Source organism: Mobula birostris, chromosome 8 (genome assembly GCF_030028105.1).
Source record: "Mobula birostris isolate sMobBir1 chromosome 8, sMobBir1.hap1, whole genome shotgun sequence".
In the NCBI taxonomy this organism is placed as follows: Eukaryota; Metazoa; Chordata; class Chondrichthyes; order Myliobatiformes; family Myliobatidae; genus Mobula; species Mobula birostris.
Genome location: NC_092377.1, coordinates 9,782,220 through 9,810,005, shown reverse-complemented (window position 1 = coordinate 9,810,005; position 27,786 = coordinate 9,782,220). Strand labels below are relative to the sequence as shown.

Here is a 27,786-nt window from a genome sequence, read left to right as displayed (position 1 = left end):
ACTCAACGTCAGTAAGACGAAAGAGCTGATTGTGTCTTCAGGAGGGGTTAAGACGAAGGAACACATACCAATCCTCATAGAGGGATCAGAAGTGGAGAGAGTGAGCAGCTTCAAGTTCCAGGGTGTCAAGATCTCTGAGGATCTAACCTGGTCCCAACATATTGATGCAGTTATAAAGAAGGCAAGACGCAGTTATACTTTATTAGGAGTTTGAAGAGATTTGGTATGTCAACAAATACACTCAAAAACGTCTATAGTTGTACTGTGGAGAGCATTCTGACAGGCTGCATCACTGTCTGGTATGGAGGGGCTACTGCACAGGACCGAAAGAAGCTGCAGAAAGTTGTAAATCTAGTCAGCCCTATCTTGGGCACTAGCCTACAAAGTACCCAGGACATCTTTAGGGAGCGGAGTCTCAGAAAGGCAGCGTCCATTATTAAGGACACAGGGCATGCCCTTTTTTCATTGTTACCATCAGGTAGGAGATACAGAAGCCTGAAGGCCCACACTCAGCAATTCAGGAACAGCTTCTCCCCTCTGCCATCCGATTCCTAAATGGACATTGAGTCTTTGGACACTGCCTCATTTTTTAAAAGTATACAGTATTTCTGTTTTTGCACTTTTTAATCTATTCAATATTTGTAATTGATTTACTTGTTTATTTATTTTTTTAATTTTACTTATTATTATTATTTTTTTCTCTGCTAGATTGCTAGATTATGTATTGCATTGAACTGCCGCTGCTAAGTTAACAAATTTCACGTCACATGCCGGTGATAATAAACCTGATTTTGATTCTTATTCTGATCATCTGCAAACTTTACAACAAAGCCACCAATTCTATCAACTGAATCATTGACACACAGTGTAAAAAGAGTCCATCCCAATGTAGACCCCTGTGGAATACCACTAGTCACCAGCATCCAGCCAGAAATGGGTCCTTTCATTCCCACTCTTTGCCTCCTGCCAATCAGCGACTGCTTTATCCAAGCTAGAATCTTTCCTGTAATACCATGGGCTCTTAACTAGTTAAACTGCCTCATGTGTGGCACCTCGTCAAAGGTCTTCAAGTACATAACATCTACTGAATCTCCTTTGTCTATCTTGCTTGTTATTTCTTCAAAGAATTCCATCGTATTTGTCAGGCAAGATTTTCTCTTAAGGAAACCATGCTGACTATGGCCTATTTTATCATGTGCCTCCAACATCTTTCCAACTACTGAGGTCAGACTAGATGGCTTATAGTTTCCTTTCTTCTGCTTCTTTCCCTTCTTGAAGAGTGGAATGACATTTGCTATTTTCCAGTCTTCTGGACCCATTCCAGAATCTAGGGATTCTTGAACGATCATTATTGATGCCTCCATAATCTTTTCAGCCACCTCTTTTAAAACCCCGGAGTGTACACCATCTGGTCCAGGTGAGTTATCTACCTTCAAACCTTTCTAATTCCCAAGAACCTTTTCCCTAGTAATCGTAACTTCACCCACTTCATGACCCCTGACACCTGGAATTTCCACCATACTGCTAGTGTCTTCCACAGTGAAGAATGATGCAAAATGCTTATTCAGTTCATCTGCCATTTTCCTTATCCACGATTACTACCTCTCCAGCATAGTGTTCCAGTAGTCTGATATCCATTCTTGCCTCTCTTTTACACTTTATGTATCTGAATAAACTTTTGGTATATTCTTTAATATTATTGGGTTGCTTACTTTCATATTCCATCTTTACTTTCTTAATAATGTAATGTTAAGATTATTATTATTATTGTTATTATTATTACAGCCTGTAATGTGCTGTACTATTCTATGTTTTATAACTTTTTTGGTTTGCTTCTTTTGGCTTTTAAAAGCTTCCCAATCTTTTAATTTTCCCAATAATTTTTGCTTCATTATATGTCCTCTTTTTGGCTTTGACTTCTTTTGTTAGCTATGGCTGTGTCATCTTTTCTTTAGAATACAGTACTTCTTCCTCTTTGGGATGTATATATCGTGTGCCTTCTGAATTGCTTCCAGAAATTCCAGCCAGTGCTGCTTTGCCATCATCCCTGCCAGTGTACTTTTCCAAACAATTCTGGCTAACTCCTCTCTGATGCTTCTGTAATTCCCTTTATTCTAGTGTAATACTGAAACATAGAAAACCTACAGCATAATACAGGCCCTTCGGCCCACAAAGCTGTGCTGAACATATTCTTACCCTAGAACCACCTAGGCTTACCCATAGCCCTCTATATTTCTAAGCTCCATGTACCTATCCAGGAGTCTATCGTATCTGCCTCCACCACCGCCGCTGGCAGCCCATTCCACGCACTCACCACTCTCTATGTAAAAGACTTACCTCTGACATCTCCTCTGTACCTACTTCCAAGCACTTTAAAACTATGCCCTCTTGTGCTAGCCATTTCAGCCCTGGGAAAAAGCCTCTGACTACCCACACAATCAATGCCTCTCATTACCTTGTACACCTCTATCAGGTCACCTCTCATCCTCCGCCACTCCAAGGAGAAAAGACTGAGTTCATGCATCTCCTTCTCAAACTTCAAGGTGACTTTGATTGCAGCATAATCACTTTCTGCTAAGGGTTCTTTAATCTTAAACTCTCCAATCAATTCTGGTTCATTGCACAACACCCAATCCAGAATACCTGATCCCCTATATCCCAACTATGAGCTGCTCTAAGATGCCATCCTGAAATTCTAGAAATTCCCCCTCCTGTAATCTAGCACCAACCTGACCTTCCCAATCTACCTGCATATTGAAGTCCCCCATTGTAACAATGCCCGTTTGGCATACATTTTCTATCTCTCATTGTAATTTGTAGACCACATCCTTACTACTGTTTGGGGGCCTGTATACAACTCCCATCAGGGTTTTTTTTTAACCCTTGCAGTTCCTTAGTTTTATCCACAACGATTCAACGCCTTCTGACCCCATGTCACCACTTTCTAAGGATTTGATTTCACTTTTTTAGCAACAGCGCAATGCCACCCACCTCTGCCTTCCTGCCTATCCTTTTGATACAATGCGTTTCCTTGGACATTAAGCTTCCAGCTATAATCATATTTCAGCTATGATTCAGTGATGCCCACAACTTCAAACATGGCATATGTAACAGTGTTACAAGTTCATCTACCTTATTCTGTATACTATGCGTATTCAAACACAACACCTTCAGTCCTGTGTTCACCCTTTTTGATTGTATCCACTTTTTACATTGCAACTCATCCTGTTGACTGTAATTTTCCCCTATCATCAGCCTCTGCTTGCTTGGTGTCTCACTACACATTGTCTCTGTTTATAAACCAACTGCCGCATCCTCTGCACTATCACTCCAATTCCCATACCCTTGCCAAATTAGTCTAAACCCTCCCAAACTACTCAAGCCAACCAGCCCTGAGGGATATTGGACCCCCCTCGGGTTCAGGTGTAACAGATCATACCTTCCTCAGAAGAGATCCCAATGATCCATCAATCTGATCCCCTGTCCCCTGCACCACTTCCTCAGCCACACCTTCACTTGCTAAATCCTCTCATTTTTACCCTCCTGGCATGTGGTACCGGCAGCAATCCAGAGATTACTACACTGGAGGCCCTGTTTTTCAGTTTTCTAGCTAGCTTCCTAAAATCTCTCTTTGGACCTCCTCACCTTGTCATCCAATGTCGTTGGTGCCAATACACACCAAGACTTCTGGCTCTCACCTTCACCCTTTACGCTGCCATGGACACGATCCGAGGCATCCCTGATCTTGGCACCAGAAAGGCAACATGCAATCCGGGTGTCTCTATCACACCCACATCTCTGTTCGTCTGACTAAAGAATCTCCTATTAGCACTGCCATCCTCTTCACCTCTCTGCTCTTCTGAGCGACAACACCAGAATCAGTGCTAGAGACCCGGTTACTGTGGCTCTCCCCAGTAGGTCATCCCCCTCAATAGTCTCTAAAGTTGTATAATTATTATTGAGGGGAACAGACACAGGTGTACTCTGCACTGGCTGTGCATTTCTCCTCTTTCTCCTGACAGTCACTCAGTTACCTGTCTCCTGCAATGCAGGAGGGACTACCTCCCTGTAGCTCCTGTCTATCACCTTCTCATTCTCTCCCATATGAGTTGAAGGTCTTTGAGCTGCAGCTCCAGTTCCCTGATAAGTTCTCTCAATGGCTGCCGCTCAGTGCACCTGGGGCAGTTGTGTTTATCCGGGAGATTGGAGGTTTCCCAAAATCCCCACATCCCAAACGCAGTACAAAACACTGCTCCTGGAGCCATTCTCACTACACTGCCATGCCCTAACCAACAGGAATGGACATATCAGAACAGAAAGAGAGAAACTTATCAGATACTTTACCTCGCCCAAGCCTGATCTCGCCTAAAGCCTGATTTATACTTCTGCGTCAACGCGACGCCGTAAGTACTGCATCACCACAAACTCTACGCAAAGCCGACGTGGATCCCTACGCCAGAGCCTGCGTTGCTGTGACGTGCACCTCTCCCAAAATGTAACCTCGCGTCGCGGCAACGCAGACTGCAACAGCTGTGATTGGTCCGCTTGGTAGCATCGCATTTCCTCCTGCTCTGCAGTAGCTTCCCATTGGGCGACTGAAGGGCAGGGAAGGAACTCTGGCTGCAATGCTCTCCATAAAGCTTTACAGACCTCCGAAATTATGGAGGACACATTTCGCTTTTACAAAAAAAGACATTCGCTTCTTGTTTACCCCGAGAAAGACTACCATGACCATGAAGCCTTGCACGGGCAGAAGTGTGCGCATGCCTGACTTGTGCGAATTGCAGAGCGACGCAGACACACCAACGCACAAGTATAAGTGCTCGCAACGCGCGTTGGCCACCTGTGTAGGTTACGGCGTCAAGTTAACGCAGAAGTATAAATCAGGCTTAAGGTTGATGAGCTAAAGTCAATCTACACACTGGCACACTCAAATGAATGGCCGCTGGGCCTGCCATTGAGTTAGTTATACTCTCCCTTTCTGTTAAATCCCTCTCATTGATTGGTCACTCCTAAACCCCAAGAAACTGCCACGAGGCTCTGCCTTTCAAATCTTGATCACGGTCCTGATTGAAATATAACTCTTTTTATGCAATCCCTGACATTGATTACCTAACTCAGCATCAGCTGCTCATACAACCATCCACCACTAGCTCCCATGGCTTCACGTGACCCTGGTTGGGCGTGGGGTAGGGGCGAGGTGGGCTAAGCAGGTGCTACACCTTGCCCAAGGGTGACCTGCAGGCTAATGGAGGGCAGGAGCACCTTACACCTCCTTTGGTAGAGACGTATTCCCACCCCGCCACCTAACATTGCAAATGATTATATATACTTTGTATTTTGAACTGAGTTAGCTAAGGTCAAGAGCGCAGGGGCCTCTGGGAGAAGGAAACACAGACCTGTGGTGAACAGTCAGAGCCTAATACTGGAAAAAACTCGAAACAGTGGTGTGGTTAGTGAAAGGATCAGTGGCTGGACTTCCTACACAAAAACATAGCACAGAAACAGGCCCTTCAGCCCAACTCATCTATGTTGACCCAGGTGCCCACCAAGGGAATCCCGCTTGCGCTCATTGGCCCTTACCCCGCTAAGTCCATCCCATCTCTGTACTTATCCAAATATCTTTTAAATGCTGATGTTATTCTGCCTCGTGCACCTCTGCAGGTGGCTCAATCCATGTTATGTAGCTCTGGCTGTGTGAAGCAGTTGCCCCTCGGGGCCCTTTTAAACCTTTCACCTCTCCCCTAAAACTATGCCCTCCTTTTTGAAGTTCCCCTTCTCTGGATCCTCCAAGAGAACCACAGCGTTGTCATAGGGTTTGGAGCAGTGTGTACTTCAATGCCCCGGAGAGCTCTGTTGGCTGGAGTCAGGGCTTTATACTTTGGCTCTTGGTAAGGTCACCCATGCCAAACAAATTAAAGGGTAGAGGACAGACTAATCATGGTCCAGTTTCATGGTTCAGCTCAGGGCTAACAACCCTGACTGGTAAAACAAAATTGCTACAGAAAGAACAATGAAGGTTCTCTCTTTATCTGAATGCAATGGTATTTCTGAGTCTCCACCTGGATCTTGTATGACTGATAGTCGTGAGAACTGAGGAGAAGCTACTGGGAGGGTAAAGGAAGCCCCAGGCACCACCAGAGGTGAAGGAACTTCACTGCTGCCCTGAATGCCAGTGGCATAATGGGCAAGTTTTTTTCCCCGGATAAAAGATACTATGTACTTTATACTTTATTGTCGCCAAACAATTGGTACTAGAACGTACAATCATCACAGCGATATTTGATTCTGCGCTTCACACTCGCTGGATTACAAATATTAAATATTAAAAATATTAAAAATAGTTAAAATTAGTAAATATTAAAAATTTAAATTATAAATCATAAATAGAAAATAGGAAAATGGGAAGTAAAGTAGTGCAAAAAAACCGAGAGGCAGGTCCGGATGTTTGGAGGGTACGGCCCAGATCTGGGTCAGGATTATTTTATTTTATTTTACTTTATTTTACTTTATTTTATTTTATTTTATTTTATTTTATTTTATTCATTTAATTAATTAATTATCCAGACCAAATTTCTTTAGTTTTCTCAAGAAATAAAAGCGCTTGTGGGCCTTCTTAGCAGTGAACTCTGCTTGGCTGGACCCAAATCAGATGGTGTGATTCACTATGCCTGTCATGGGTTAGTGCACATCTCTGCTCACAGACATTGGGCTTTGGTCTTCCTGCAGCCAAGTGAGCAGATTATAGCCACACTGACTGAAAGGCCCTGACTGAATACTCAGTCAGGACGTGGGTTCAAATCCCACTTGGGCCAATTTGCGAACTTGAGTTTACCCTATTGAAAAGTTAAATAAATCAGGAGGTGGAAAGCTGATCATTCAATAAAGATAGCTTTGGTCTTCTCTGAATAGGTTCAGGTGACCGTGGAGCTGGGTGACTTCTTTGAGTTTACCACGGGGCCAAGTGAGGACACTGCGCTGAACAGCCAGAATGGGTCCGTGAGGACACAGGAAGCCCACGTGTTCTACTTCCCCGTCACTCCAAAGGTTCTCGGAAAGGTTCCTATCACAGTAAAGGCCAAGACTGCGGTTGCATTTGATGCTGTCACCAAGCACATTCTAGTGAAGGTAAGATTTCGATTTAGTTCTGAGCCCGGATCCAGTATCCAAAATATCAACTGTTGATCTTGATGACGGAGTGTCTTGTGGTTTAAAGGACCATGTATGAGTGTGGGTGAGAGGGAGGAACAGGACCTGTTTTGTTGCTTGCTGTACTCTGTGGTGTAGTGTTCTGTGTTCTGTTAAGTATTGTGGGCAGGTTATATTGGCGCTGGAACGTGTGATGACGCTTGTGGTTTATCCCCAGCACATCCATGGGTGACACACACAAAACGTTGGAGGATCTCAGCCATCCCGATGAAGGGGCTCGGCCTGAAACATTAACTGCTTGTTCAATCCATAGACGCTGCCTGACCTGCTGAGTTCCCCCAGCATTTTGTGTGAGTTGCTCGGATTTCCAGCATCTGCAGAGTTTTTTGCATTTGTGACACCCTTGGGTGTGTTGGTTGTTAATGCAAACAATGCCTGTGTACAATGTATGTTTAGATGTACATGAATATTGATCTTAATGCCAATTTATACCAAATGGCTCTCTCCTGCGCATCATCCATATCACTCCATTCTCTTCATATTCACATGTCTATCTAAAAGCTACTATTTGGAGGCCTATATATGATTCCCATAATGTTTCTTTTCACCCTTGCAGTTTCTTAACTCCACCCCAAAAAAAATCAATATTCTTTGACCCTTTGTCGCCTCTTTCTAAAGATGTAATTCCATCCCTTACCATCAGAGTCACGCCACCGTCTATGCCTTCCTGCCTGTCTTTTCGATACAAAGTATATCCTTTGATGTTAAAACTCCCAACCATGGCCTTTTTTCAGCCACGACTCAGTGATACCCACAACGTCATACAGACCAATCCCTAATCGCGCCATGAGTTTGTCCACCTTATTCTGAATGCTATGCACGTTTAAATACAACATCTTCAGTCCTGCGTTCTTTACCCTTTTGAATTTTGCCTCTGTGGTATGACTTAACTCTTTGCTCTGCCTATATTTGTACCCAATCATTGGCTTGTCTTTCTTTTCATTCATATTACACCCATCATTTACTTTTAAACCTGCTGGCTCATCCTCAGCTCTATCATACTGGTTCCCATCCCCCTGTCATTTTACTTTAAACCACTCCCAACAGCTCTAATAAACCTACCCGCAAGAATATTGGTCCCGCTCGGATTCAATCCATCCCTTTTGTACAGGTCCCATCTGCCCCAGAAGAGGTCCCAGTTATCCAGAGATCTGAATCCCTGCCCTCTTCTCCAATTCTTCAGCCATGCATTTATTTGCCACCTCATTCTATTCCTATCCTCAACGTTGCATGGCACAGGCAGCAATCTTGAGATTATTACCCTTGATGTCGTGCTTCTCAGCTTTCTTCCTTACTTCTTGTATTCTTATTTTAGGACCTCCTCCCTTTTTTTTCCTATGTCATTGGTGTGGTACCAATATGACCACGACTTCTGGCTGTTCACCCTCCCTTTTCAGGATATTGTGGACACGTTCAGAAACATCATGGACCCCGACATCTGGGAGTCTAACTACCATCTGTGTATCTTTTTTGCATCCACAGAATCTCCTATCTGTCCCTCTGTCTGTAGAGTCCCCTATTACTGCTGCCATGCTCTTCAGTTCCCTACCCTTCTGAGCTACAGGGCCAGACTCAGTGCCAGAGGCACGGTCTCTGTTGCTTCCTCCAGGTAGGTCCCCCCCAACAATACTCAAAATGGAGTACTTATTGTTGAGGGGGACTGCCACAAGGGTGCTCTCCACTATCTGACATTCTCCCTTCCTCTCCTGGCAGTCACCCATTTATCTGTCTCCTATAGCCTTGGGGTATCTGCTTACCTGTAGCTCCTGTCTCACTCCCTCACTTTCCCTAGTAAGGTGAAGGTCATAGAGCTGCAGCTCCAGTTTCCTAACATGATCTCTAGGGAGTGAGATCTTGATAGTGCAGATGTGACCATTGGGGAGGTTGGTAGTCTCCCAGAAATCCCACAGTAGACACCCAGAACAGAACATTGACTCTGCAGACATACTCCCTATTCTCTCAAGAGTTAGATAAAAAAGGAAAATAAGAAATAAGGAATGAACCTACCTACTCACCTTGCCTCTGCCTGTTCTCGCCAAAGCCCTGTTGAGCCAAAGCCTTATTGCTCTGACTCCGACCACTCCAAACAATGACTGTCCCACGATGACCGCTCTGCTAGACAGTACCCCTCTGGGTTTTTAAAGCTCTTCGCTGGTCTTGCACGAAAACGTTTCTCCTACATCTGCACAATACTCCAATCAATTGAACTGTGTTCTGGCCACCTCATTATAGGAAGCTTTAGAGATGGATTGAGCTAAGGCTTTTCACTTTAGAGTGAAGGAGGATGAGAGGAGACTTGATAGAGGTGTACAAGATGATAAGAGGCAGAGACTAAATGGAGAGACAGAGACTTTTTACCGGGTCAGAAGTGCTTTTACAATGGGGCATAATCTTTAGCTGATTGGAGGAACGTTTAAGGGGGTGGATGTCAGAGTTAAGTTTTTTATACAGTGAGTGGTGATTGCAAGGAGTGGTGATTGCCAGGGGTGGTGGTAGAGGCAGATACATTAGGGGCATTTAAGAATTTCTTAGATAGACTCATGGATGATAGCAAAATGGAGTGTTATGTAGGAGGGAGAGTTTAAATTGATCTTAGAGTGGGTTAAAACGATGGAAGAAAATTGTAGCTGAAGAGCCTGTATTGTTTTGTACGATTCGATGTTCTGTGCTCAACTTCCTCCTCTGATCTTCAAATCATATCAAATCAAGTTTAATTATCATACAACCACAATAGATACAGCCAATGAAACAGTGTTCCTCTGGGGCCAAGGTGCAAAGCAAATAAAGTAGCACATTAAAAATAGTGAGAAAGAAAGCATACTTACATGAAAAAAAGCATTAAGAAGTATATATATTCTAAGACCCTCAGTGACATGTCCCATTATTGATGATACAGTCTCCTGGCAGTGGGCAGATGCACACAATCTAGCCTATTATTCCACCATTTGAACATGGGAGGGTAGCACTGGTAGGAAAGGCCAGCCCTTGCTGAGTATGGAGGCCATGCTGTACGGCCACTGGCATTTCCTTACCTGGTCTGCAGCAGCAGGCAGGCCTGCGGCTCGAGGCCTAATCCTCGCTACAGCCAAGGCTACACAGCTCCCACGTCACCCATCCCACCAGCAGACAAGGGTAACAGGCCTGCAGCAACTTACACTATCACTGTCCAACAGAGTCTTGCGATTGCAAGAGAAGTGCCCGAGACAATCGTCTTCGGTTACACTGCATGCTGCCTTCCTACACCAATTCCAATGCTCTTTGGGTCCAGTGACCATAATATCATTAGTTTCAAGTTAATTATGGATAAGGATAGGTCTGGTCCTCGAGTTAAGGTTCTAAATTGGAGAAGGGCCAATTTTGAGGAGAAAGAATCTAGCAAGAGTGGATTGGGATAATTTGTTTTCTGGCAAGGATATGTTCAGTATGTGGAAGGCATTCAAAGGTGAAATTTTGAGAGTGCAGAGTTTGCATGTTCTTGCCAGGATTAAAGGCAAAGTTAACAGGCATAGGGAACCTTGGTTCAAGGGATATTGGCGATCTGGTTAAGAAAAAGAGAGAGGTGTATAGTAGGCATAGGCAACAAGGAACAAATGAGATACTTGAAGAGTATAGAAAATGTAAGAAAATACTAAGGAAGGAAATCAGGAAGGCAAAAAGAAGACATGAGGTTGCTTTGGCAGATAACGTGAAGGTAAACCGGAAGGGTTTCTACAACTATATTAAGAGTAAAAGGATAGTAAGGGACAAAATTTGTGCCCTAGAAGATCAAAGTGGTTGTCTATGTGCGGAGCCTCATGAGGTGGGGAGATCTTAAACAATTTTTTTGCATCAGTATTTACTCAGGAAACTGACATAGCATATATGGAAGGAAGGGAAACAAGCAGTAGTGTCATGGAACATATAGAGATTAAAGAGGAGGAGGTGCTTGCTGCCTTACAGCCAATAAAGGTAGATAAATCCCCCGGGCCTGACATGATATTTCCTCGGACCTTGAGAGAGGCTAGTGTAGAAATTGCAGGGGCCCTGGCAGAAATATTTTGAATGTCCTTAGCCACGAGTGCGGTGCCAGAGGATTAGAGGGTAGCTCATGTTGTTCTGTTGTTTAAAAAAGGCTCCAAGAGTAAACCAGGTAATTACAGGCCGGGGAGAACTGACATCAGTAGTAGGTAAATTATTGGAAGGCATGCTGAGAGATTGGATATACAAGTATTTGGACAGCCAAGGGCTGATTAAGGATAGTCAGCATGGCTTTGTGCGTGGTAGATTGTGTTTAACAAATCTTGTAGAGTTTTTTGAGGAGGTTACCAAGAAAGTAGATGAAGAAAAGGCTGTCGTTGTTGTCTACATGGACTTTAGTAAGGCCTTTGACAAGGTCCCACATGGGAAGTTAGTTCAGAAGGTTCAGACACTAGGTATCCATGGAGAGGTTGTAAACTAGTTTCGAAATTGGCTGTGTGGGAGAAGACAGAGAGTGGTAGTGGATGATTGCTTATCAGACTGGAGGCCTGTGACTAGTGGTGTGCCTCAAGGATCTGTGCTGGGACCATCGTTGTTTGTTGTCTATATCAATGATCTAGGTAATAATGTGGTAAATTGGATCAGCAAGTTTGCTGATGACGCTAAGATTGGAGGCATTGTGGACAGCGAGGAAGGCTTTCAAAGCTTGCAGAAGGATCTGGACCAACTGTAAAAATGGGCCAGAAAATGGCAAATGGAATTTAATGCAGACAAGTGTGAGGTGTTGCATTTTGGAAGGACAAATCAAGGTAGGACATACACAGTAAATGGTAGGGCACTGAGGAGTGTGGAGGAACAAAGAGATCTGGGAGTTCAGATACATAATTCCCTGAAAGTGGTGTCACAGGTAGACAGGGTTGTAAAGAAGGCTTTTGGCATCCTGGCATTCATAAATCAAAGTATTGAGTATTGGAGTTGGGATGTTATGGGGAGGTTGTATAAGACATTGGTGAGGCCAAATTTGGAGTATTGTGTACAGTTCTGATCACCTAACTATAGGAAAGATATCAATAAGATTGAAAGAGTGCAGAGAAGATTTACTAGGATGTTGCCGGGTCTTCAGGAGTTGAGTTATAGGGAAAGATTGAACAGGTTAGGACTTTATTCCTTGGAGCGTAGAAGAATGAGGGGAGATTTGATAGAGGTTTACAAAATTATGAGGGGTATGGACAGAGTAAATGTGAATAGGCTCTTTCCACTTAGATTAGGAGAGATAAATACAAGAGGACATGACTTTAGGGTGAAAGGGGAAAGGTTTAGGGGGAATATTAGGGGGAACTTCTTCACTCAGAGAGTGGTGGGAGTGTGGAACGAGCTGCCATCTGATGTGGTAAATGTGGGCTCACTCTTAAATTTTAAGAATAAATTGGATAGTACATGGATGGGAGAGGTCCGGAGGGTTATGGACTGGATGCAGGTCAATGGGACTAGCGGAATAATGTTTCGGCACAGACTAGAAGGGCCGAATGGCCTGTTTTCTGTGCTGTAGTGTTCTATGGTTCTATTGTTCTGACTAGCAGAAAGAAACATAGTCTGCAGCCAGGTCAGTTCAACAAAACCCAAACCGCTCCTCTGACATCCAGACCGACTTCTCTGACATGTTGATCGTCTCCTTTACTGCCATCCCGGCTGGCTGCGCCGCTGACACCAGTCCAGCTAGTCTGATCAACCAGTTGCTCACTGCTGAGTTCTTGGAGTAGAATTGTCTTGCGATCATAATAAACACAGTTAACAAAGAAAAAAGCACCTTTGGTTGGTCCCCAAGAGGCTGCTGCATGTGAATGCATCGCCATCTTACTGGAAGTCCGGTGGGTAACACTTAAAAGCATATCCCCTGATGTTTGACAATTCTTGCCTGTGGAAAAAATTCTGATGTCCACCCATTCTATGCCTCTCATAATTTTCATAATCTTGATCAGGCCTCCCCTCAGGCTCTGATGCTCCAAGAGAACAACTCAAGTTTGTCCAAAATCTGGCGTCCCTTCCGCCTCCAACACTCCAACCTCCGAGTTTGTCCAGCCTTCTCTTATATCTCCTTGTAGTTCACATCTCAATGGAATGGCAGCCCCCAGGGCCTGTGATGATTTTGCGTCCAAGTCTTTGAGGGGGATTTGAACCACTGACCGTAGGATTCAGAAAGAGGAGTGTTACCCACTGGGCCACAGTTAACGAGATGTAACAGCCTCACTGAAGCCAGCTGAACATGATGAAACATCCAATATTTGGAATCCTAGCAACACAGCTGGACCCGCTGGGGTTTACCTAAAGGTGCAGCAGTGAGAGGGTTGAATTGGTTCAGATGTTACAAATGTGTTACAGATGATGCATGGCCCAGATCTCTAAAATTCTGGGAGCTCTCCCTGCAATGCAGGCATAAGGGGATTGTTTAACTTGGACCACGAGTATCGGGCTGGATCTAAACTTATAAAAAGCCTCAAGCAAGCTGAGCAATTAGGGATAATCCTCTCAGTCAAATCAGTGGATATGTGGGAAAGGTACGAGGCAGAAGATAGCTATTGTAACTGCTCCAAAGCAGGGCCTGTTAAATTATGTGTGAAGCCTCTGAGGGGAACATGACTGAGGAGAAAAAGGGATGTAGAACAGCAACGGGGAGGGGGGAAGGTGAAAAAATTTAGAGATACAGGATTACAGTGCGGAAGAACTCAGAGAGCAGAACAGTACAGCACAATACAGGCCCTTTGACCCACAATGTTGTGCCGATCTTTAAGCTACTCCAAGATAAATCTAGCCCATCCCTTCCACGTAAACCTCATTTTTTTCTTTCATCCAAGTGCCTATATAAGAGTTTCTTAAATATCTCTTATCTATCTGCTTCTACCACCACCCCTGGCAGGGTGTACCACACTGCTCTCTGTGTAAAAAATTTACTTCTAACATCCTGCCAATCTACGTTGGGGTGTGTTGGACATTATTAGTCAAGGGATTGAGTTGAAGAACCGTGAAATAATGTTGCAGCTCTAGAAAACCCTGATTAGACGTCGCTTGGAATGTCATCCTGGTGAAGGGTCTCGGCCTGATACGTCGACTGTTCATTCATTTCTGGAGATGCTGCCTGACCTGCTGAGTACGTCAAACATTTTGTACGTATTGCTTCGGGTTTCCTGCATCTGCAGAAGCTCTTGTGACTCGGAATATTGTGTTCAGTTCTGGTCACCTCATTATAGGAAGGATGTGGAAGCTTTAGAGAGAGTGCAGAGGAGATTTATCAGGAGGCTGCCTGGATTAGAGAACATGCCTTATGAGGAAAGGTTGATTGAGCTCTTTGGAGTGAAGGGAGGATGAGAGGTGACTTAATAGAGGTGTACAATATGATAAGAAGCATAGATTGAGTGGACAGCCAGAGACTTTTTCCCAGGGCGAAAAGGGCTGATGGAAGGGGGCATAATTTTAATGAGATTGGAGGAAAGTGTGGCTTTGTCAGAGGTCGGGATTTTACCCAGAGTGTTAGGTGCCTGGGAAGTGCCTCCGGGCTGGTGGTAGAGGGAGACTCATTAGGGACGCTTAAGAGACTTGTGGATGAAAGAAAAATGGAGAGTTATGCGGGAGGGAAGGGTTAGAATGATCTTGGTCAGCACAATATTGTTGCCACGGAGTCTGTACTGAGCTGTCCTGTTCCATGTTCTATCTTGAAATCTCATGACTCCATTTAAGTAGGGACCCATCTGCAATCTCCTGAGTGGAAATGTCAAATGCTCGATAGCTTTAAGGTTGCTGGGGGCAGGGGGTGGTGAGGGTGAATTTTAAAGCAAGTTTATGAGGCACTTTTTTTCACACAAGGAGAATAGAGAGAGCATCGAATTTGCTCCTATGGGAGATGGTGAAAGGACAGACAATGATAATGTTTCAGAGACATCTCACCAGGCACGTGAACAGGCAGAAAATCGAAAGATATATAGTCGGCCGTATGCAAGCAGATGTTAGGACTCTGCTCAAAATGCTAGAGGAACTCAACAGGTCAAGCAGTATCATTTCTGGAGAGGAACTAACAGGCTGAGACCCTTCATCAGGACTGGAAGGCAGAATAAGAAGGTGAGGGGAGGTAAAGGAGGACAAACTGGCTTTTTGTACGTGTTGCTCTGGATTTCCGGCATCCGTAAAATGTCTTGTGTTTGGGATTAGATAGATTGGCATCACGGGGGCTGAAGGGATTGTTCCTCTGACGGAGAGTTCTGTATTCAATGTCCTACGTGAAGCAAATGACCTCTTACAGGACTTAACGTTTCTGAGAATTTCATATTCATCCCAATTTACATAATCAGGAAAGCTCTCTGAGGAGGCTGAAGAGAGCTGGAGTCTGCACATCCATACTCACATCCTTCTAGAGAGCATCCTCACAAGCTGCGTCACTGTACTGCAGCGGGTAGTCAGAACTGCCCAACGCGTCCTGGCACCAGTCTACCCACCTTCAAGGTGCCAGAAGAGGGCCTGTAACATCATGAAAGATCCCAGCCTGCCCACGGACTGTTTATCCCACTCCCATCAGGGAGGAGGCTACATAGCATCCAGACTCAAAAAAACAGTTACTTTCCCCAGGCAATAAGGCTGGTATACACCTCCACCCATTAACCCACCTCTCCACAGCCCTAACCACCACTGCTTAATCATTTCCTGTCAGAGTCAATTTATGTATACACTCCTGTGCCTAGTGTCACTTTATGGAGGTACAGTCTGTCTGTGTATGTAAGCTACAGTATATTTATATGATTTGTGTTTTTAATTATTAATCTGTTTTTTATTGTGTTTTTTGTGCGGCATCAGAGCTGGAATAACAATTATTTCATTCTCCTTTACACTCGTGTATTGGAAATGACATTAAACAATCTTGAACCTTGATTTGCTCTATGACTTGCCTCGAAACCAAAGGCCATCATTATTTCATGGACCTTTAACGTAGTTCTGATCACCTACCTGTATGGAAGGTATCAGTAAAGTTGAACAGGTACAGAGAAAACTTTCAAGGATATTGCCTGGACTTGAGGACCTGAGTTATTGGGTAAGGTTGAATAGGTTAAGACTTTATTCTCTGGAGCATGGGGGAATGACAGAGGACTTGATAGAGGTATACAAAATTATGAGGGGTATAGATAGGGTAAATGCAAGCAGGCTTTTTCCACTGAGGTTGGGTGAGACTAGAAGTCATGGGTTAAGGTTGAAAGGTGAAATATTTAAAGGGAAACATGAAGGGGAACTTCTTCACTCAGAGGGTGGTGAGAGTGTTGAATGAACTGCCAGCAGATGTGGTGGATGTCGGTTTGATTACAACATTTAAGAGAAGTACATGGATAGGAGGGGTACTGTTGTATACTGATGCTTTTGACTTCCACAGGTTCTTTGGAAGTCAAGGATGAGGCATAAAACTTATTGCTAGCAATTTTATTAAGTGTTACATGAACAAAAAAAAGACAAAGGAAAAACCAGCCATGATCGTCTCATACTCAGACTAGAGATTATCAAATAATTCAGTGATAACAATTAACCTATAAAAGCCAGATTCAAATGGTGTGACACTTGCTACTGAAAACTAGGATGTTTCTGGAAAAAACACAGAAGCAAATGTAATTGCTGCAAAAATTCACCAAACAATTTCATGTATATGCAATGAGTGGCCACTTTATTAGATACTTCCCGTATGTTTGTGGTCTTCTGCTGCTGTAGCCCATCTACTTTAAAGTTCAATGTGTTGTGAGTTCAGAGCTGCCCTTCTGCACATCACTATTGTTATTTGAGCTACTGTTGCCTTCCTGTTAGCTTGAACATTCTTGTCCTCTCTCATTAACAAGGCAATTTCGCCCACATATCTACTGCTCACCGGATGTTTCTTTTCTGTTTATCGCACCATTCTCTGTAAAACTGAAGAGACTGTTGCACATGAAAATCCCAGGAGATGAGCAGTTTCTGAGATACTCAAACCACCCTCCATGTCATCAACAATCATTCCACGGTCAAAGTCACTTAGACCACCTTTTGTCCCCGTTCTGCTGTTTGGTCTGAATAACAACTGAACCTTTTGACCATGCCGGCATGCTTTTATGCATTGAGTTGCTGCCACATGATTGGCTGATTAGATACTTGCATTAACAAGCAGGTGTATCTTATAAAGTAGCCAATGAGCGTAGTTGATTATATAAAGTTACAAACAAGATCAGGAAAGTTAAACTACAAGAAAAGTAACAATTCTACACCTCAATACACCATTTTGGAGGTCTATGGTCCAGGTGTGTATTGTTGGGGGTAGGCAGAATAACAGTTCAACATGAACTAGATGGACTGAAGAGCCTGTTTCTGTGCTGTAGTTCATAATGACTCTTTGAGCCTATTGGAGATCCCCATACTGTGATGTGTCTGAGGATGTGTAACACCGTGCTTGCTTCTCTCTGTCTCCAGGCTGAAGGGATACAGCAGTCATTCTCCAAGGCCCTCCTCATTGTGCCGGAAGATGATGATCAGCTCTGGACCAAGGACGTGCAGTTCACCTTTCCCCCGAATGTCGTGGAAGGCAGCGAGAGGGCTTACGTCACTGTGATTGGTAAGGAGATGACAGCCTGTGTGTCTTCACCATTGAGCTGCCTGCTCCAGTGTAACTGAACTTACGAAATATCAGTTTCCACTCAAAATGTGCAACTGGACTTCACCCTTCAGTAAGCTTTCTGCTACAACACAGGACCATAGCATATAGAACAGGACAGGACATGAACAGGCACTGCAGCCAATAGTATTGTGTCAAGCTAATTAAACTTTATTTTTACTTCATTCCCACCCACCCACTTTCTTCACTGAGGCTTATGAGAGTGTGGAACAAGCTGCCAGCACAAGTGGTGCACACAAGCTCAATTTCAACATTTAAGAGACGTTTGGATAGGGCATGGAGGGTAGGGGTATGGAGGGCTATGTTCCTGGTGTAGGTCAGTGGGAGGTGGCAGTTTAAGTGGTTTGGCATGAGTTAGATGGGCCGAAAGTTCTGTTTCTACACTGTACTTTTCTATGATTCATCTAGTCACATGCCAGCGTGAACTGCTCCCATCTCCCCAAACTTTTCCTGGTGTCTTCCCCCTTCCTTTCCAGTCCTGATGAAGGTCTTGGCCAGAAGCATCAGCTGTTTATCCATCGCCATAGATGCTGCCTGAGTTGCTGAGTTCCTCCAGCGTTTTGTGTGCGTTGCTCTGGATTTCCAGCATCTGCAGAATCTCGTGTATTACACACCTAGCTAAAACGATGCCTCCTACCTACATGATGCCCATATCTTTCACTACACATTCAGGTGCCGATCTAGGAGTTTAAGGGCCTCTGTTTTATTAGCTTTCAGTACCACCCTGATGTCACGATCCAGGCACCCTCCATCCACTCTATCCACCGCCCAATTATACCTGTGCGACCAGTGAACCCCCTCCAAGAGGAGGCTTGAACACTTCAATGACCCAGAGAGCTCTGTTGGCTGGAGTCAGGGCTTTACGCTTTGGCTCTTGGCAGGGTCAAAAGGTAGAGGACAGACTAAGAGTGGCCCACCTGTCCTCCAGGTTTAGGGTTGCAGCTCAGGGCTAACAAACCTGACTAGGAAAACAAAATCGTTATGGAAAGAGCAGTGAAGAATCATCCAACATCTGAGTGTGATGGTATTCCTGAGTCTCCACCCTGGGCTTACATGATTGACGGTAGTGATAGCCGAGATGAAGTTCCTGTCGTGATGAAGGAAGTTCTGAACACCACTAAAGATGGAGGACCTTCATCGTTAGCCTAAATGCCAGCAGCGTAAGACCACTCAAACTCCTGAGCCGTATGTCTTCAGAATGTGGGAGGAAAGCGGAGCACCCAGAGGAAACCCACACGGTCACGGGGAGAATGTACAAACTTCCTACATACAGAGAAGGAAATTGGACACACGGGTGTAACTGGGCATCGCAGACTTGTTGGACAGATAGGTCTATGACAGTGCTGTATCTCTAAATAAGATATCTACGCTGAAAAACTTGACTTGCTAAGTGTTCACACAGTTCAGATCATTACATTGAGGTAGAACAAGTTAAAACAATATCAAAGGCACAAAGGATCAAAGGTTCATTTTATTCAGATTAGATTATGAAGATATGCAGTCCTGTTTTATTGTCATTTAGTAATGCATGCATTAAGAAATGAAACAATATATCGAAGTATGTATGCAGAATAGAACTCTGAGTTTTGTCTTCCCCAGAAAGCCATGAAACAGAGAAAGCTATAGAAGCAATTGAAAGAAAGACATCAGTCACCCCCCCAACACGAAAAGAAAAAGAAACAAAAACTCGTAAACTCCAAACCCCCCCCAACCCCTCCCTCACACAAAAACTAATAGGAGAAACGACAAGAATATCAAACCCCAAACCCTCAGTCCACTAATTGGCAACGAGAAATAATGGGCAGAAACTGAATAAAAACCCAGAACTGGAAGATGCCAATATGAACTATGAATGGTTTGAACCACAATCTAATCCATAAATCTCAGAGTTTCAATAACAGCTTCAAAAGTGTCAGGACCCAGCATCTCCTCTGAGGGCAGTGACTCGAATCAGTGGCCCCTCCGAGGGCAGCGACTTGTACAACAGTTCTTCTGAGGGAAGCAACTCGAAACAGCGGCCCCTCCGAATGAAGCGATTTGAACCAGCAGCCCTTCTGAGGGCAGCAACTTGAACCAGTGGCTGCTCATAGGGCAGCAAATGGAACCCAGAGGCCTCTTCGAGAACCACTTGCTCTCCTCTACATTTGACTCAATGTTTCAATCATCCTCAACACTTTAATCGTAAAGATATGAGGTCTATCATGGCTCCTCATCTCATCTCTGAGCTTCTCCTCATGGTAGCTCATGCTCGCATTTCTCTCTTGATGTTTTCTCTGGACAGCAGAGTGCTAGCTCACTCGATTGAACTTCAGACTATAAGTCACAGGCTCCAACCGTTTCAAAAACAATATTAAGATAAAAAGAATAAGTAGAAGACGTAGAAAAATGGAAACAATTGACTCTCTGGAAGATGTCGCCAGAGGAATCACTGTTTGCTGGCATGTGGATGAAATTAAACTGGAGGGCTATGTGGGAAGGAGGGATCCAATTGATCTTGGAGTAGTTTAAAGATTAAAGATTAACTTTATCTGTCATACATACATTGAAACATACCGTGAAATCCGTCATTTGCTTCAAATCAAATCAGTGAAGATTGTGCTGAGCAGCCTGCAAGAGATGCCACACTTCCGACACCAACGTGGCAGCCTACAACTCCCTAGCCCTAACTCTACTCCTTTGGAAGGTGGGAGGAAACTGGTGTAGCGGGAGGAAGGCCACAGTATCACAGGGAGAATGTACCGACAGCAGTGGGAATCAAACCCAGATTTTGCGGCCTGTGCTGTAAAGCATTGTGCTAACCACCACACTACCTTGCCGTGCTTAGGTTAAAAGGTCAGCACAGCATCATGGCCTGTACTGTACTGTGCTGTGCTGTGCTGTTCTATAACAATGCAGAATGAACTGTAACAGCTACAGAGAAAGTGCAATGCAGGTAGGTTATAGGATCTTTGATTATGAAGGCAGCATTACAGGTGGCAGGGTGGAGATACATCTCCAACAAAGGAGGTGTAAGACAGTCCTTCCATCTGCTAGCCTGCAAGTCACCCTTGGACAAGGTGTAGCACTTGCTTAGCCCCCACAATCAGGGTCACTTGAATCAATGGAAACAGGCGGTGCACATCACAAGTCCTGGTTATCCGATCTCTGATGCCAGGCAGACAAACTCTGAAGAGTGTTGATAATGGTTGAGGTCTTGTAAAGACAACGCCCAGAAGAAGCCAATGGCAAACTATTCCGGTAGAAACTATCATGCTTGCCCATGTCATGTGACATGGCACTTAATGCTGATGATTACCAAAGCAGTGAGAAGAACTGACAAGATTTCATGGCGGAGAGGCTGGTTTCCATGATATGCTGAACCGTGCCTACAACCTTCTGCAGTTTATTTGTGGTCACAGGTGAGCAGTTGTCATACGAAGCACTGATGCCTCCAGGCAAGATGCATCCATATCACGCATCAGTAGATCTCAGTAGGAGTGGAATGCTACCAACGCAGTCACCCCTGACACCCCTAGAGTTTGATACATTGGAGAGAATTTAGAATCTGTGAGATGGAAAGATTGAATAGGTTAGGTCTTTATTCCTTGGAACGTAGAAAATTGAGAGGAGATTTGATAGAAATATACAAAGTTATGAAGGATATAGATAGGATAAATGCAAGCAGGCTTTTTCCACTGAGATTGGGTGGGACTACAACTAGAGGTCATGGGTTAAGAGTGAAAGCATACACATCACCAATGATTTCATGTGGTCTGTACATACCGGTTGTGTGGTGAAATAAGCACAACAGCACCTCTTTCACCTCAGACAGTTGAAGAAGTTTGGCATGAGTCCCCAGCTCCTAAGGACCTTCTACAGGGGCACAATTGAGAGCATCCTGACTGACTGCATCACTGCCTGGTACGGGAACTGTACTTCCCTCAATCACAGGACTCTGCAGAGAGTGGTGTGGACAGCCCAGCGCATCTGTAGTTGTGAACTTCTCACTATTCAGGACATTTACAGAGATAGGTGTGTAAAAAGGGCCTGAAGGATCATTAGGGACCCGAGTCACCCCAACCACAAACTGTTCCAGCTGCTACCATCTGGGAACGGTACTGCAGCATAATAGCCAGGACCAACGGGCTCAGGAACAGGTTCTTCCACCAGTCCATCAGACTGATTAATTCACGCTGATAAAATAATATTTCTATGCTCTATTGACTGTCCTGTTGTACATGCTATTTACTACAAATTACTATAAATTGCACATTCAGACAGAGACATAACGTAAAGAATTTTAGTCCTCATGTATGTGAAGGATGTAGGAAATAAAATCAGTTCCATTCAAAGGTGAAAAGTTTAAAGGAAACATGGGGGGGAAACTTCACTCAGAGTGCTGTGAGAGTGTGAAACAAGCTGCCAGCACGAGGGGTATGTGAGCTTGATTTCAATGTCTAAGAGAAGTTTGGATAGGGTACATGGATGGTAGAGGTATGGAGGGCTATGGTCAATGGGAGTAGGCAGCTTAAATGGTTCGGCATGGACTGAGTGGGCCAAAGGGCCTGTTTCTCTATGATTCTATGACTCTAAGTGACAGATTGGATACAGCACAGAGAAGTGTGGGGTTATCTACTTTGACAGGAAGAATAATACTATATATTACTTTATAATTGGGCACAAATTCAAAAGTCGGAGGTGCAAAGGGACTTTGGAGTCTTAGTTCAGCATCCCTTTAGGGTAAACTTGCAGATTGATTCAGTGATAAGGAAGGCTTACATAACGTTAACATTCATTCCAAGAGGTCTAGAATATGAAAGCATATAATGCTGAGAGTCAAACCATAGTTGGAGTATTGTGAGCCATTTTGTGTCAACAAGCAATGCAGTCAGAAATATGCGCTGGGGGGCGGCTTCGCGAGTGTCACCGTGTTTCTGGCACCAACATAGCGTGTCGTAACTTACTGACCCTAACCAGTACACCGTTGGGATGTGGCATGAAACTAGAGCACCTGGAGGAAACGCACGTTGCCACAGGGACAACGTCTAAACTCCTCACAAACAGCGGCAGGGATTGAATCCTGATCGCAGATCGCTGGTGGCTGTAAAGCGATGTGCTTGCTGTTGAACTACTGTGCCGGCCATAAAGTTACGTAAGATGGAGGGCAGGTGGGCGTGGAGATGGATATCATGTTCCTAGAACATCAATTAGTATTCGTGCTACTAGATTTGTGAAGCATGTGTTTCTCATCTAAATATCACCCTGAGCCAGCTGTTCTATTTTGGGCTCTGTGTCTTATTGTTACAAAAATTTTTGGTTCCTTTTCCTCCCTTCTGGATACAAATATTTTGCGGTACACATCTGTGTCCAATCATCTCATCCGAAGTAGGCAGATACAGAAAACATTCCCCTCCATTTTAATTTTCTTCTTGCCTTCTCCCGAGAGCATTAAGTTCTTGCCAGACTTCAGATCAATAGTGTGGTCTGTTTCCCATCTTACATTCTCACTTGGATTGAGTCTCCCTTGCTATTGGTCCTGCAGATGCAGCACTTACCAGCTAAGGTCACTGACCTTCTAGGAACACGCATTCTTGCACCGAGACACAGGAGATTGTGCAGATGCTGGAATCTGGGATAACACACAAAATGGCAGAGGAGCTCTGCAGGCCAGGCAGCGTCCGTGGGGAGAAATGCATAGTCAAAGATTCAGGCTGAAATCTTGATGAAGACCATGACACCATTTCTGGCTTCTCCCCCCTTCCTTTCCAGTGCTGATGAAATTGTAAAAGATTTCCAAGATCGTACCAGTAGGATATCTTTTGCTTAAGTCCCTCTTTTCCTTGTTTGCCGAGGTATTTAGCTAAACACCTCTTAAATTCTGCTATCATAATACTCTATAGGTAGTGTGGTGGAATCTGTGGTAGAGAACTGATGAGCCTTCAGTATAATGACAGATCTCTGAGTTGTAACTATTTACTGATTCCACAACTCATTGTCTCATGTTTAAAGACTCTACAATTCAAATTCTCAACATTTGTCTGTTTATTTATTTATTTATTGTATATGCTCAGTTTATCTTCTTTTGCACATTGGTTCTTTCCATTGATTCTATTGTGTTTCTTTGTATCCACTGTGAATGTCCACAAGAAAATGAATCACAGGGTCCTACATTTGTTTACAAGGCCGTAAAACATAGAAATGGGTAGTAGGGTGGGGATACATCTCTTCTAAAGAAGGCGGAAGACAGTCTTTCCCTCCGCTAGCCTGAAAGTCACTCTTGGGCAAGGTGTAGCACCTGCTTAGCCCCCCCTGATCAGAGTCACGCAAAGCCATGGGAGCAGGTGGTGGATGGTCGTATGAGCAGCTGGTGCCTGGTCCTGGTTATGCAGCCACTGATGCCAGGCAGACAAGCTGAAAAGTACTGATAATGGCTGGGGTCACCCGTCTTGTAGAGACACTGCCCAGAAGAAGGCAATGGTAATCCACTTCTGTAGAAAAATTTGCCAAGAACAATCATGGCCATGGAAACACCATAATCACCTTTGTCAAATGACATAGCACATAATGAATGGAATCCCTGCCTACTGAGGTACCCATTTGAGCAAGGGTCCCCAACCTTTTGTGCACCGCGGACCGGTTTAATATCAACAATATTGTTGCGGACCAGCTTACTGGGGGGGGAGGTGGCGTTCAAGTTCGAAAGTGCGTGACAGGGAATGGGGAAAGGTGCAGCTGGCTCATATCCTCTCATAACATCAAATCATATCGTTTCCGAGCGGTCTGATAGCAAATGCTCGTGGCCCAGTGGTTGGGGATCACTGCATTTGAGTATCTTTTAAATGCTGCTATTATAGTACTGTATAATTAGTGTGGTGGTATCTATGGGAGAGAACAGACAAGGCTTCAACCTATAAACCATAAGACCATAAGATATAGGAGAAGTGGGCCATTTGGCCCATCGAGTCTGCTCCACCACTCAATCATGGGCTGATCCAATTCTTCCAGTCACCCCCACTCCTCATACCCTTTGATGCCTTAGCTAATCAAGAACTTATCTACCTCTGCCTTAAATGCACTCAATGTCTTGGCCTCCACAGCCGCTCATGGCAACAAATTTCACAGATTTACCACCCTCTGACTAAAGTAATTTCTCCGCATCTCTGTTCTAAACGGACGTTCTTCAATCCTGAAGTTGTGCCCTCTTGTTCTAGACTCCCCTACCATGGGAAATAACTTTGCCATATCCAATCTGTTCAGGCCTTTTAACATTCAGAATGTTTCTATGAGATTCCCCCCTCATTCTCCTGAACTCCGGGGAATACAGCCCAAGAGCTGCCAGATGTTCCTAATACGGTAACCCTTTCATTCCTGGAATCATTCTCGTGAATCTTCTCTGAACCCTCTCCAATGTAATGGCACATCTAATGGCTCTCCAGCCTAATAGTACATCTCTGATTTGGAATAATTTACTGCTTCCACAACCGATGGACTTAGATTCAAGGACTCTACAACTCATGTTCCTAGTATTATTTCTTTATTTTACATTTGTGCAGTTTGTCTTCTTTTCCAAATTGGTTGCTTGTCAGTGTCTCTGTGTGTTTTCATTGATTCTGTTGTGTTTCTTGCACCTATTGTGAAAGTCCACCAGAAAATGAATCTCAGGGCAGTATATGTGTTTATAATGCTGTAAGGCATAGGAACAGATTTAGTCAAATCTGCACCCCCATTCCGTCATAGCTGATTTATTTTCCCTCTGAAGGATCTCAATATTCCAGATTAGGCTTCACCAACTTCTTATACAACTTTTATATAACATTCCATCTCCTGTACTCAATATTTTGATTTATGAAGGCCAAATGTGCCAAATATTTTTTTCTATCTACCTGTGGCACCGCTTTCAAGGAATAATGGATCTGTATTCCCAGTTCCCTCTGTTCTATCACACTCTCAGTGCTCTCCCACTCTTTGTGGTTGGTCATCCCAAATTACAGGAGCTTGCACTTGTCTGCATTAAATTCCATCTGCCATTTTCCAGCTCATTTTTCCAGTTTACCTGCTATGTTGGTGTCGTCTGCAAATTAACTGATCCAATTTACCATATTATCATTCAGATTGTTGATACAGATAACAAACAACAACAGACCCAGCATCGATCTCTGTGACACACCACTAGTTACAGGCCTCCAGTTAGAGAAGCCACCACCTACAACTAGTCTCTGGCTTCTCCGGTGAAGCCAATATATTACCTTACCTTGAGTACCAAGCGACTGAACCGTTTTGAGCAGCCACCCATGCGGGACTTTGTCATACGCCTTGCTGTAGCCCATGTAGCCAGAGGGTGGTGAATCTGTGGAATTCATTACCACAAATAGCTGTGGAGACCAGGTCACTGGGTATATTTAAAGTGGAGGATTACAGTTTCTTGATTAGTAAGGGCATGAAAGATTATGGGAGAAGGCAGGGGAATGGGTTTTGGAGGGAAGCTAAATCAGTCACGATTAAATGCCCTAATGGCCTAATCTGCTCCGATGCCTGTGGTCTTATATAATACTGCCTTTAGCCAAACACTACGCACAACAATGTTACCGTCTTCTGGTCTTCTGGAATGGATCTTTAGGTCCCTGGATGCTGGTGAGAGCGGAGGAGCAAAGACAAGTATCACAACTTGTGTAGACTTAGCCAGCTTCTTCATGGGCACAACCTTCCCTACCATTGAGGACATCTTTAAATATGATGTGTCAAGAAGCCAGCATCTGTCATGAAGGACCCTCACTATCCAAGACATGCCCTTTTCCCATTTACGTAACAGCTTCTTCCCCCAAGCCATCAGATTCCTCAATACCCAGAGCCTGGACTGACACCAGCCTACTGCCCTCTACTGTGCCTATTGTCTTGTTTATTATTTATTGTAATGCCTGTACTGTTTTGTGCACTTTATGCAGTCCTGGGTAGGTCTGTAGTCTGGTGTAGTTTTTGTGTTGTTTTATGTAGCTCAGTGTAGTTTTTGCATTGTTTCATGTAGCACCACGGCCCTGAAGAAGGTTGTCTTGTTTTTACTGTGCACTGTACCAGCAGTTATGGTCAAAATGACAATAAAAAGTGACTTGACTTGACTTGACTTGAGGTAGAGACACAGAAGCCTGAAGACACATACTCAATGATTCATGCACAGCTTCTTCCCCTCTGCCTTAGGTTTCTGAATAGTCCAAGGACCCTGGGAACACTAGCTTAATATTCCATTTTGTTGCATTATTTATTTAGTTTGCAATTTTTAATCATTTTCTGACTTTGCATTCTACTGCTGCTGCAAAGCACCAAACTTCACATGGTGTGGAACAGTGATAATAAACCCAATTCTGCTGCTGAAGAGCTGGGGAAAGTGCCAGAGTTCAGGGAGGGGTGGACGGGAGGGATGAGCAGACAGTGAATCATCAGGGGCTGGTCTCTGGAGAGGGCAGAAGAGGGTAGGGAGGACAAGATGTGGCTGTTGGTGGGACCTCTTTGCAGCTAGTGCAAATACGAAGGGATGATATGCTGGACGCGGTGGCTCTAAGGGTGAAAGACGAGGACTCTGTTCTGCCTGGAGGGGAAGTGGGGTGAAAGCAAAAGGACCAGAACAAGGGTTCAGAATCAGAATCAGCATTGGAATTAGAATTAGGTTCATTATCACGAAGTGCATTGGTCTGTGGCAGCAGCACAATGCAAGACATAAAATTTACTGCAAGTTATAATTTAAATGTTTTTTAAAGTAGTGCAAAAGTGGAATAGTGAGGTTGTGTTCATGGTCTGGTCAGTAACTTGGTGGCAAAGAGTAAGAATCTGTTCCTAAAACATTGAGTGTGTGTCTTCAGGCTTTTGCATATTCTCCCCAATCATAGTAATGAAAAGAGGGCACATTCTGGGTGATGAAGGTTGCCAACAATAGCTGCCACTTCACGAGGCCCCAACTCTTGAAGAAGTCCTCAATTTTGGGG

At 44.2% G+C, this 27,786-nt stretch overlaps 1 protein-coding gene across 1 annotated transcript in view; it reads left to right on the top strand.

The window, feature by feature from the left end:
* cd109 (CD109 molecule) overlaps nucleotides 1-27,786 on the top strand; it is a 255,125-nt gene that overhangs the window by 149,664 nt on the left and 77,675 nt on the right. The window contains exons 21-22 of the mRNA XM_072267001.1: nucleotides 6,913-7,128; nucleotides 17,632-17,773. Coding sequence (XP_072123102.1) covers nucleotides 6,913-7,128; nucleotides 17,632-17,773 — 358 coding nt within the window. The remainder of the gene's footprint in view (nucleotides 1-6,912; nucleotides 7,129-17,631; nucleotides 17,774-27,786) is intronic.